The 12,644-nt window shown below is 44.8% G+C and overlaps 1 protein-coding gene across 1 annotated transcript in view; it reads left to right on the forward strand.

Annotated features, from left to right (window-relative positions):
• The window catches only part of LOC121877131 (polypeptide N-acetylgalactosaminyltransferase 2-like), a gene marked incomplete at its 5' end in the record, with an annotated part of 44,427 nt that overhangs the window by 30,864 nt on the left and 919 nt on the right, over positions 1-12,644 (forward strand). The window contains one exon of the mRNA XM_042382751.1: positions 12,502-12,586. Coding sequence (XP_042238685.1) covers positions 12,502-12,586 — 85 coding nt within the window. The remainder of the gene's footprint in view (positions 1-12,501; positions 12,587-12,644) is intronic.

A 12,644-nucleotide genomic window follows, 5' to 3' on the forward strand; every position in this document is an offset into this window, starting at 1 on the left:
ACTATCTCACCCTTAAGAGAGGTCAGTGCCACTATCTCACCCTTAAGAGAGGTCAGTGCCACTATCTCACCCTTAAGAGAGGTCAGTGCCACTATCTCATCCTTAAGTTAGGTCAGTGCCACTATCTCACTCTTAAGGGAGGTCAGTGCCACTACCTCATCGTTAAGAGAGGTCAGTGCCACTGTGTCAACCTTAAGAGAGGTCAGTGCCACTATCTCATCCTTAAGAGAGGTCAGTGCCACTATCTCACCCTTAAGAGTGGTCAGTGCCACTACCTCATCCTTAAGGGAGGTCAGTGCCACCATCTCATCCTTAAGAGAGGTCAGTGCCACTATCTCACCCTTAAGAGAGGTCAGTGCCACTACCTCACCCTTAAGAGAGGTCAGTGGCACTACCTCATCGTTAAGGGTCAGTGGCACTATCTCACCCTTAAGAGAGGTCAGTGCCACTATCTCATCCTTAAGGAGGGTCAGTGCACTACCTCATCGTTAAAAGAAAGAGGTCAGTGCCACTATCATCCTTAAAAAGAGAGGTCAGTGCCACTATCTCACCTTAAGAGAGGTCAGTGCCACTACCTCATCCTTAAGGGAGGTCAGTGCCACTATCTCACCCTTAAGAGAGGTCAGTGCCACTATCTCACCCTTAAGAGAGGTCAGTGCCACTACCTCACTCTTAAGAGAGGTCAGTGGCACTACCTCATCGTTAATAGAGGTCAGTGCCACTATCTCACCCTTGTGAGAGGTCAGTGCCACTACCTCATCCTTAAGGGAGGTCAGTGCCACTACCTCATCGTTAAGAGAGGTCAGTGCCACTACCTCATCGTTAAGAGAGGTCAGTGGCACTATCTCACCCTTAAGAGAGGTCAGTGCCACTATCTCATCCTTAAGGGAGGTCAGTGCCACTACCTCATCGTTAAGAGAGGTCAGTATCTCAACCTTAAGTTAGGTCAGTGTCACTATCTCAACCTTAAGTTAGGTCAGTGCCACTGTGTCAACCTTAAGTTAGGTCAGTGCCACTATCTCACCCTTAAGAGAGGTCAGTGCCACTATCTCAACCTTAAGAGAGGTCAGTGCCACTATCTCACCCTTAAGAGAGGTCAGTGCCACTATCTCATCCTTAAGGGAGTTCAGTGCCACTACCTCATCGTTAAGAGAGGTCAGTGCCACTATCTCATCCTTAAGAGAGGTCAGTGCCACTATCTCACCCTTAAGAGAGGTCAGTGCCACTATCTCAACCTTAAGAGAGGTCAGTGCCACTATCTCACCCTTAAGTTAGGTCAGTGCCACTATCTCAACCTTAAGTTAGGTCAGTGCCACTATCTCAACCTTAAGTTAGGTCAGTGCCACTATGTCAACCTTAGGGTCAGTGCCACTGTTGTCAACCTTAAGTTAGGTCAGTGCCACTATCTCACCCTTAAGAGGTCAGTGCCACTATCTCAACTTAAGTTAGGTCAGTGCCACTATCTCCAACACCTAAGTTAGGTCAGTGTCACTATCTCACCTTAAGTTAGGTCAGTGTCACTATCTCAACCTTAAGTAGGTCAGTGCCACTATCTCACAACCTAAGTTAGGTCAGTGCCACTGTGTCAACCTTAAGATTGAGTCAGTGTCACTATCTCAACCTTAAGTTAGGTCAGTGTCACTGTGTCAACCTTAAGTTAGGTCAGTGCCACTGTGTCAACCTTAAGGTTAGGTCAGTGCCACTGTGTCAGCATCAAGATTGGTCAGTGCCACTGTTTCAACTTTAAGTAGGTCAGTGCCACTGTCTCAACCTTAAGTTAGGTCAGTGCCACTATCTCAACCTTAAATTAGGTCAGTGCCACTGTCTCAACCTTAAGTTAGGTCAGTGCCACTGTCTCAACCTTAAGTTAGGTCAGTGCCACTATCTCCACCCTTAAGAGGTCAGTGCCACTATCTCAACCTTAGTTGGGTCAGTGCCACTATCTCAACCTAAGTTAGGTCAGTGCCACTATCTCAACCTTAATTAGGTCAGTGCCACTATCTCAACCTTAAGTTAGGTGTGTCACTGTGTCAACCTTAAGTTAGGTCAGTGCTACTATCTCAACCAAGTAGGTCAGTCTACTATCTCAACCTTAAGAGGTCAGTGCACTATCTCAACCTTAAGTTAGGTCAGTGCCACTATCTCAACCTTAATTAGGTCAGTGCCACTATCTCAACCTTAAGTTAGGTCAGTGTCACTATCTCACCCTTAAGAGGTCAGTGCCACTATCTCAACTTAAGTTAGGTCAGTGTCACTATCTCAACCTTAAGTTAGGTCAGTGCCACTATCTCAACCTTAAGTGGGTCAGTGCCACTATCTCAACCTTAAGTTAGGTCAGTGTCACTGTGTCAACCTTTAGTTAGGTCAGTGTCACTGTGTCAACCTTAAGTTAGGTCAGTGCCACTGTGTCAACCTTAAGTTAGGTCAGTGTCACTGTGTCAACCTTAAGTTAGGTCAGTGCCACTATCTCAACCTTAAGTTAGGTCAGTGTCACTATCTCACCCTTAAGAGAGGTCAGTGCCACTATCTCAACCTTAAGTAGGTCAGTACTATCTCACCTTAATTTAGGTCAGTGCCACTATCTCACCCTTAGAGGTCAGTGCCACTATCTCACATCAAGTTAGGTCAGTGTCACTATCTCAACCTTAAGTTAGGTCAGTGTCATCACCCTTAGAGAGGTCAGTGCCACTATCTCAACCTTAAGTTAGGTCAGTGTCACTATCTCCAACTTAAGTTAGGTCAGTGCCACTATCTCACAGCAAGTTAGGTCAGTGCCACTATCTCAACCTTAAGTTAGGTCAGTGCCACTATCTCAACCTTAAGTTAGGTCAGTGTCACTATCTCAACCTTAAGTTAGGTCAGTGCCACTATCTCAACCTTAAGAGAGGTCAGTCCACTTCTCAACCTTAAGTTAGGTCAGTGCCACTATCTCAACCTTAAGTTAGGTCAGTGTCACTATCTCAACCTTAAGTTAGGTCAGTGTCACTATCTCAACCTTAAGTTAGGTCAGTGTCACTATCTCAACCTTAAGTTAGGTCAGTGCCACTATCTCAACCTTAAGTTAGGTCAGTGCCACTATCTCAACCTTAAGTTAGGTCAGTGCCACTATCTCAACCTTAAGTTAGGTCAGTGTCACTATCTCATCCTTAAGTTAGGTCAGTGTCACTATCTCAACCTTAAGTTAGGTCAGTGCCACTATCTCAACCTTAAGTTAGGTCAGTGCCACTATCTCACCCTTAAGAGGTCAGTGCCACTATCTCCACTGCAAGTTAGGTCAGTGTCACTATCTCAACCTTAAGTTAGGTCAGTGTCACTATCTCACCTAGAATTAGGTCAGTGCCACTATCTCAACCTTAAGTTAGGTCAGTGCCACTATCTCACCCTTAAGAGAGGTCAGTGTCACTATCTCAACAAGTTGGGTCAGTGCCACTATCTCACCCTTAAGAGAGGTCAGTGCCACTATCTCAACTAAGTTAGGTCAGTGTCACTATCTCACACCAAGTTAGGTCAGTGCCACTATCTCAACCTTAAGTTAGGTCAGTGCCACTATCTTACCCCTAAGAGGGTCAGTGCCACTATCTCAACCTTAAGTTAGGTCAGTGTCACTATCGCAACCTTAGTTAGGTCAGTGCCACTGTGTCAACCTTAAGTTAGGTCAGTGTCACTGTGTCAACTTCTAAGTTAGGTCAGTGCCACTGTTTCAACCTTAAGTTAGGTCAGTGCCACTATCTCAACCCTAAGTTGGGTCAGTGCCACTGTGTCAACCTTAAGTTAGGTCAGTGCCACTGTGTCAACCTTAAGTTAGGTCAGTGCCACTGTTTCAACCCTTAAGTTAGGTCAGTGCCACTGCTTTAAGTTAGGTCAATGCCACTGTGTCAACCTTAAGTTAGGTCAGTGCCACTATCTCATCCTTAAGAGGTCAGTGCCACTATCTCACCTTAAGAGGTCAGTGCCACTATCTCAACTTAAGAGGTCAGTACCACTATCTCACCCTTAAGAGAGGTCAGTGCCACTATCTCACCCTTAAGAGGTCAGTGCCACTATCGTATCCTTAAGGAGGTCAGTCCACTACCTCATCGTTAAGTGAGGTCAGTGCCACTATCTCATCCTTAAGAGGTCAGTGCCACTATCTCACCATAGAGAGGTCAGTGTCACTATCTCACCCTTAAGAGAGGTCAGTGCCACTGTGTCAACCTTAAGTTAGGTCAGTGTCACTATCTCAACCTTAAGTTAGTCAGTGCCACTATCTCACCCTTAGAGAGGTCAGTGCCACTGTGTCAACAAGTTAGGTCAGTGTCACTATCTCAACCTTAAGTTAGGTCAGTGTCACTATCTCAACCTAAGTTGGGTCAGTGCCACTATCTCAACCTTAAGTTAGGTCAGTGCCACTGTGTCAACTTAAGTTAGGTCAGTGCCACAATCTCACCCCTTAGAGAGGTCAGTGCCACTATCTCAACCTTAAGTTAGGTCAGTGTCACTATCTCAACCTTAAGTTAGGTCAGTGCCACTATCTCAACCTTAAGTTAGGTCAGTGCCACTGTGTCAACCTTAAGTTAGGTCAGTGTCACTGTGTCAACCTTAAGTTAGGTCAGTGCCACTGTGTCAACCTATGGGTCAGTGCCACTATCTCACCCTTAAGTTGTCAGTCCTGTTTCACTTGGGTCAGTGCCACTATCTCAACCTTGTTAGGTCAGTGCCTATCTCAACCATTAGGTCGTGCCACTGTTTCAACCTTAAGTTGGGTCAGTGCCACTGTTTCAACCTTAGTTAGGTCAGTGCCACTATCTCACCATAGAGGTCAGTGCCACTCTCAACAAGTTAGGTCAGTGTCACTATCTCAACCTTCTGTAGGTCAGTGTCACTGTCAACCTTAAGTTAGGTCAGTGTCACTGTCAACCAAGTTAGTTCAGTGCCACTGTCTCAACCTTAAGTTAGGTCAGTGCCACTATCTCACCCTTAAGAGAGGTCAGTGCCACTATCTCAACCTTAGTTAGGTCATCACTATCTCAACCTTAAGTTAGGTCAGTGCCACTGTGTCAACCTTAGTTAGGTCAGTGCCACTATCTCCCAGTTAGGTCAGTGCCACTGTGTCAACCTTAAGTTAGGTCAGTGCCACTATCTCACCCTTAAGAGAGGTCAGTGTCACTATCTCAACCTTAAGTTAGGTCAGTGCCACTATCTCAACCTTAAGTTAGGTCAGTGCCACTGTGTCAACCTTAAGTTAGGTCAGTGCCACTATCTCACCCTTAAGAGGTCAGTGCCACTATCTCAACCTTAAGTTAGGTCAGTGTCACTATCTCAACCTTAAGTTAGGTCAGTGTCACTATCTCAACCTTAAGTTAGGTCAGTGCCACTATCTCACCCTTAAGTTAGGTCAGTGCCACTGTGTCAACCTTAAGTTAGGTCAGTGCCACTGTGTCAACCTTAAGTTAGGTCAGTGCCACTATCTCACCCTTAAGAGAGGTCAGTGCCACTATCTCAACCTTAAGTTAGGTCAGTGTCACTATCTCAACCTTAAGTTAGGTCAGTGTCACTATCTCAACCTTAAGTTAGGTCAGTGTCACTATCTCAACCTTAAGTTAGGTCAGTGTCACTATCTCAACCTTAAGTTAGGTCAGTGCCACTGTGTCAACCTTAAGTTAGGTCAGTGTCTATCTCCTTTAAGTTAGGTCAGTGTCACTGTGTCAACCTTAGGTTAGGTCAGTGCCACTGTGTCAACCTTTAAGTTAGGTCAGTGTCACTGTGTCACAACTTAGTTAGGTCAGTGCCACTGTTTCAACCTTAAGTTAGGTCAGTGCCTGTTTCAACAAAGTTAGGTCAGTGCCTGTCAACCTTAAGTTTCAGTGCCACTGTGTCAACCTTAAGTTGAGTCCAGTGTCACTGTGTCAACCTAGTTAGGTCAGTGCCACTATCTCAACCTTAAGTTAGGTCAGTGTCACTCTCTCACTTAAGAGGTCAGTGCCACTATCTCAACCTTAAGTTAGGTCAGTGCCACTATTTCAACCTTAAGTTAGGTCAGTGCCACTATCTCAACCTTAAGTTAGGTCAGTGTCACTATCTCACCCTTGAGAGAGGTCAGTGCCACTATCTCAACCTTAAGTTCGGTCAGTGTCACTATCTCAACCTTAGGATTGCCACTATCTCAACCTTAAGTTAGGTCAGTGCCACTATCTCAACTTGTTAGGTCAGTGTCACTGTGTCAACCTAAGTTAGGTCAGTGTCACTGTGTCAACCTTAAGTTAGGTCATTGCACTGTGTCAACCTTAAAGTTAGGTCAGTGCACTGTGTCAACCTAAGTTAGGTCAGTCTCACTATCTCAACCTTAAGTTAGGTCAGTGTCACTATCTCAGCACCTAAGTTAGGTCAGTGCCACTGTCAACCTTAAGTTAGGTCAGTGTCACTGTGTCAACCAAGTTAGGTCAGTGTCACTGTGTCAACCTTAAGTTAGGTCAGAGTGCCACTGTGTCAACCTTAAGTTAGGTCAGTGTCTGTGTCAACCTTAAGTTAGGTCAGTGCCACTATCTCAACCTTAGGGTTAGGTCAGTGTCACTATCTCTCACCCCATAGAGAGGTCAGTGCCACTATCTCAACCTTAGTCAGGTCAGTGCCACTATCTCAACCATAAGTTAGGTCAGTGCCTATCTCAACCTTAAGTTAGGTCAGTGTCTATCTCACCTAAGAGGTCAGTGCCACTATCTCAACCTTAAGTTAGGTCAGTGTCACTATCTCAACCTTAGTTAGGTCCAGTGCCACTATCTCAGCCTTAAGTTAGGTCAGTGCCACTATCTCAACCTTAAGTGGGTGCACCTTAAGTTGGGTCAGTGTCACTATCTCACAACAAGTTGGGTCAGTGCACTATCTCAACACTAAGTTAGGTCAGTGCCACTATCTCAACCTTAAGTTAGGTCAGTGTCACTTACTCAAGTTGGGTCAGTGTCACTATGTCAACCTTAAGTTAGGTCAGTGCCACTGTGTCAACCTTAAGTTAGGTCAGTGTCACTGTGTCAACCTTAAGTTAGGTCAGTGCCACTATCTCAACCTTAAGTTAGGTCAGTGTCACTATCTCACCTTAAGAGGTCAGTGCCACTATCTCAACCTTAAATTAGGTCAGTGCCACTATCTCAACCTTAAGTTAGGTCAGTGCCACTATCTCACCCTTAAGAGAGGTCAGTGCCACTATCTCAACCTTAAGTTAGGTCAGTGTCACTATCTCAACCTTAAGTTAGGTCAGTCCACTATCTCACCCTTAGAGAGGTCAGTGTCACTATCTCAACCCTTAAGTTAGGTCAGTGCCACTATCTCCAACCCTTAAATTGGTCAATCCTATCTCAACCTTAAGTTAGGTCAGTGCCACTATCTCAACCTTAAGTTAGGTCAGTGTCACTATCTCAACCTTAAGTTAGGTCAGTGCCACTATCTCAACCTTAAGTTGGGTCAGTGCCACTATCTCACACAAGTTAGTCCTATCTCAACTTAAGTTAGGTCAGTGCCACTATCTCAACCTTAAGTTGGAGTCGGTGCTATCTCAACCTTAAGTTAGGTCAATGTCACTATCTCAACCAAGTTAGGTCAGTGTCACTATATCAGCCTTAAGTTAGGTCAGTCCACTATCTCAACCTTAAGTTGGGTCAGTGCCACTATCTCAACCTTAAGTTAGGTCCAGTGCCACTATACAAGTTAGGTCGTGTCACTATCTCAGCTTAAGTTGGGTCAGTGCCTATCTCAACCCTTAAGAGAGGTCAGTGCACTATCAGCCTTAAGTTAGGTCAGTGCCACTATCTCAACCTTAAGTTGGGTCATTATACTATCAACCATAAGTTAGTCAGTGTCACTATCTCAACCTTAAGTTGGTCAGTGTCACTATCCCACCTTAAGTTAGGTCAGTGCCACTATCTCAACCTTAAGTTAAGTCAGTGCCACTATCTCATGCAGTTGGGTCAGTGCCACTATCTCAACCTTAGATTGGGCAGTGTCACTATCTCATAATTAGGTCAGTGCTTCCAATAGGGCAGGCTATCTCAACCTTAGTTGGGTCAGTGTCACTATCCAGCTTAAGTTAGGTCAGTGCTATCTCAACCTTAAGAGGTCAGTGCCACTATCTCAACCTTAAGTTAGGTCAGTGTCACTATCTCAACCTTAAGTTAGGTCAGTGCCACTATCTCACACCCAAGTTAGGTCAGTGTCACTATCTCAACCTTAAGTTAGGTCAGTGTCACTATCTCACTTGTAAGTTGGGTCAGTCCACTATCTCAACTTAAGTTAGGTCAGTGCCACTATCTCACCCCTTAGAGGTCAGTGTCACTATCTCAACCTTAAGTTAGGTCAGTTACTCACTCTCACCTTAAGGAGGTCAGTGCCACTATCTCAACCTTAAGTGGGTATCACTATCTCAACCTTAAGTTAGGTCAGTGCCACTATCTCAACCTTAAGTTAGGTCAGTGCCACTATCTCACCTTTAAAGGTCAGTACTATCTCAACCAAGTTAGGTTAGTGTCACTGTGTATAACAAAGTTAGGTCAGTGCACAATGTCAACCTTAAGTTAGATCAGTGTCACTGTGTCACAACTAAGTTGAGTCAGTGCCACTGTTTCAACCTTCTAGAGTCAGTGCCACTATCTCAACGCAGTTAGGGTCAGTGCCACTGTGTCAACCTTAAGTTAGGTGTTTTTCATGTCAACCTTAAGTTAGGTCAGTGCCACTGTTTCAGACCTAAGTTAGGTCAGTCACTGTTCAGCAACCAGTTAGGTCCAGTGCCACTGTGTCAACCTTAAGTTAGGTCAGTGCCACTATCTCAAGATTAAGTTAGGTCAGTGCCACTATCTCACCTTAGAGGTCAGTGCCACTATCTCATCATGGGGAGGTCAGTGCCTACCTCATGGTTAGAGTCAGTGCTATCTCAACCTTAAGAGGTCAGTGCACTATCTCACCTTAAGAGGTCCAGTACTATCTCAACCTTAAGAGAGGTCAGTGCCTTTTATCTCACCTTAAGAGGTCACTGCACTATCTCACCCTTAGAGAGGTCAGGTCCACTATCATGTCATAAGGGAGGTCAGTGCCACCTCATCGTTGAGGTCAGTACTACCTCATCCTTAAGAGGTCAGTGCCACTATCTCACCCTTAGAGTCAGTGCCACTATCTCAACCTTAAGAGAGTGTCACTATCTCACCCCTAAGAGAGGTCAATCCACATCTCAACCTTAAGTTAGAGTCAGTGCCACTGTGTCATATAGAGAGGTCAGTGCCACTATCTCACACTAAGTTGGGTCAGTGCCACTATCTCAACCTTAAGTTAGGTCAGTGCCCTCTCAACAAGTTGGAGGTCAGTGCCACTATCTCACCCCTTAGAGGTCAGTGCCACTATCTCAACCTTAAGTTAGGTCAGTGCCACTGTGTCAACCTTAAGTTAGGTCTGTGTCACTTCTGACAACCAAGTTAGGTAGTGTCACTGTGTCAACCTTAAGTTAGGTCAGTGCCACTGTTTCAACCTTAAGTTAGGTCAGTGCCACTATCTCAACGTTAAGTTAGGTCAGTGCCACTATCTCAACCTTAAGTTAGGTCCGTGCCACTGTTTCAACCTCCAAGTGGGTCAGTGCCACTGTTTCAACCTTAAGTTAGGTCAGTGCCACTGTTGTCAACCTTAAGTTAGGTCAGTGCCACTATCTCTCAACCTTAAGTTAGGTCAGTGCTGTTTCAACCTAAGTTAGGTTGTGCCACTGTTTCAACCTTAAGTGAGTCATGTTCACTAGTTAGGTCAGTGCCACTATCTCAACCTTAAGTTAGGTCAGTGCCACTGTGTCACCAAGTTAGGTCAGTGCCACTGTTTCAACCTTAAGCTAGGTCAGTGCACTGTTTCCAACAAGTTGGGCGTCAGTGCCACTGTTTCAACCTTAAGTTAGGTCAGTGCCACTATATCAACGTTAAGAGAGGTCAGTGCCACTGTTTCAACCTTAAGTTAGGTCAGTGCCACTATATCAACGTTAAGAGAGGTCAGTGCCACTGTTTCAACCTTAAGTTAGGTCAGTGCCACTATATCAACGTTAGAGAGGTCAGTGTCACTGTTTCAACCTTAAGTTAGGTCAGTACCACTATATCAACGTTAAGAGAGGTCAGTGCCACTGTTTCAGCAAGTTGGGTCAGTACCACTATATCAATGTTAAGAGGGTCAGTGCCACTACTCAACCTTAAGTTAGGTCAGTGCCACTATATCAACGTTAAGAGGTCAGTGCCACTGTTTCAACCCTAAGTTGAGTCAGTACCACTATATCAATGTTAAGAGAGTCAGTGCCACTGTTTCAACCTTATGTTAGGTCAGTGCCACTATATCAACGTTAGAGGTCAGTGTCACTGTTTCAACCTAAGTTAGGTCAGTGCCACTATATCAACGTTAAGAGGTCAGTGCCACTGTTTCAACCTTAAGTTGGGTCAGTGCCACTATATCAACAGTAGAGGTCAGTGCCTGTTTTCACTTAAGTTAGGTCCATACTCTTTCACACAAGTTAGGTCAGTGCCACTGTTTCAACCTTAAGTTAGGTCAGTGCCACTGTTTCAACCTTAAGTTAGGTCAGTGCCACTATATCAACGTTAAGAGAGGTCTGTGCCACTGTTTCAACCTTAAGTTAGGTCAGTGCTACTATAATCGTTAAGAGAGGTCAGTGCCTGTTTCAACCTTAAGTTAGGTCAGTGCCACTATATCAACGTTAAGAGAGGTCAGTGCCACTGTTTCAACCTTAAGTTAGGTCAGTACCACTATATCAATGTAAGAGAGGTCAGGTACTTGACCTTAAGTTAGGTCAGTGCCACTATATCAACGTTAAGAGAGGTGTCACTGTTCAGCCAAAGTTAGGTCAGTACCACTATATCAATGTTAGAGGTCAGTGCCACTGTTTCAACCTAAGTTAGGTCAGTGCCACTATATCAACGTTAAAGAGAGGTCAGTGCCACTGTTTCAACCTTAATTAGGTCAGTGCCTATATCAACGTTAAGAGGTCAGTGTCACTGTTTCAACCTTAAGTTAGGTCAGTGCCCTATATCAACGTTAAGAGGTCAGTGCTGTTTCAACCTAAGTTAGGTCAGTGCCACTATATCAACGTTAAGAGGTCAGTGTCACTGTTTCAACTTAAGTTAGGTCAGTGCCACTATATCAACGTTAAAGAGGTCAGTGTCACTGTTTCAACCTTAAGTTAGGTCAGTGCCACTATATCAAGTTAAGAGAGTCAGTGTCACTGTTTCAGCAACAAGTTAGGTCAGTGCCACTATATCAACGTTAAGAGGTTCACTGTTTCCACAAGTTAGGTCAGTGCCACTATATACAATTAAGAGGTCAGTGTCACTGTTTCAGCATTAAGTTGGGTCAGTGCCACTATATCAACGTTAAGAGAGGTCAGTGCCACTGTTTCAACCTTAAGTTAGGTCAGTGCCACTATATCAACGTTAAGAGAGGTCAGTGTCACTGTTTCAACCTTAAGTTAGGTCAGTGCCACTATATCAACGTTAAGAGAGGTCAGTGCCACTGTTTCAACCTTAAGTTAGGTCAGTGCCACTATATCAACGTTAAGAGAGGTCAGTGTCACTGTTTCAACCTTAAGTTAGGTCAGTGCCACTATATCAACGTTAAGAGAGGTCAGTGCCACTGTTTCAACTACAAGTTAGGTCAGTGCCACTATATCAACGTTAAAGAGGTCAGTCCACTGTTTCAACCTTAAGTTAGGTCAGTGCCACTATATCAACGTTAGGGTCAGTGCCACTGTTTCAACCTTAAGTTAGGTCAGTGCCACTATATCAACGTTAAGAGAGGTCAGTGCCACTGTTTCAACCTTAAGTTAGGTCAGTGCCACTATATCAACCTTAAGAGAGGTCAGTGCCACAGGGTTCAAGTGAAGCTGTACAGTAGATGTTACCCTCACTTATCACTTAACTCACTTTATACGACTACAGCATTACTTAAGACTGTATATTCACCTCTCTTAAGTGTGTCTGTGAGTCACTTGACACTTATAGGCTGTAGGAACCACTTATCTCCTCATTGTAAGTGTTTCTCTTCACGTTAAGTAATGACCGTGTCCCACCACTTCGTTCATGGCTGCTGTTCCTTAATTAACACAACGACTACCACTTTCGCCTATGACAGGCCACTTTCCACTTAAATCTATGACTGCCACTTTCCACTTAAGGCCGTCACTGCCACTGTCCACTGAAACACATGACTGCCACTTTCCGCTTAATTACATGGCTGCCACTTTCCACTTAATTACATGGCTGCCACTTTCCACTTAAGCCTACGACAGCCACTTTCCACTTAAACCCATGACTACCACTTTCCACTTAATGCCATAACAGCCACTTTCCACTTAATGCCATAACAGCCACTTTCAACTTAATGCCATGACTACCACTTTCCACTTAATGCCATGACTACCACTTTCAACTTAATGCCATGACTGCCACTTTCCATTTTAACCTATGACTGCCTCTTTCCACTGTGTCAACTGGCTGTTTCTTGTAGGGTTCGACTGGGGTTTACACTTCCGTTGGGTTCCTCTGACGGATGAAGAGAAGGCAGCCAGAGTGGACCCTACCGCCGTGTACAGGTGAGACTCATCCCGTGTACAGGTGAGACTCATCCCGCGTACAGGTGAGACTCATCCG

This window comes from Homarus americanus, unplaced genomic scaffold, assembly GCF_018991925.1.
Source record: "Homarus americanus isolate GMGI-L3 unplaced genomic scaffold, GMGI_Hamer_2.0 scaffold29612, whole genome shotgun sequence".
NCBI classification, from domain to species: Eukaryota; Metazoa; Arthropoda; class Malacostraca; order Decapoda; family Nephropidae; genus Homarus; species Homarus americanus.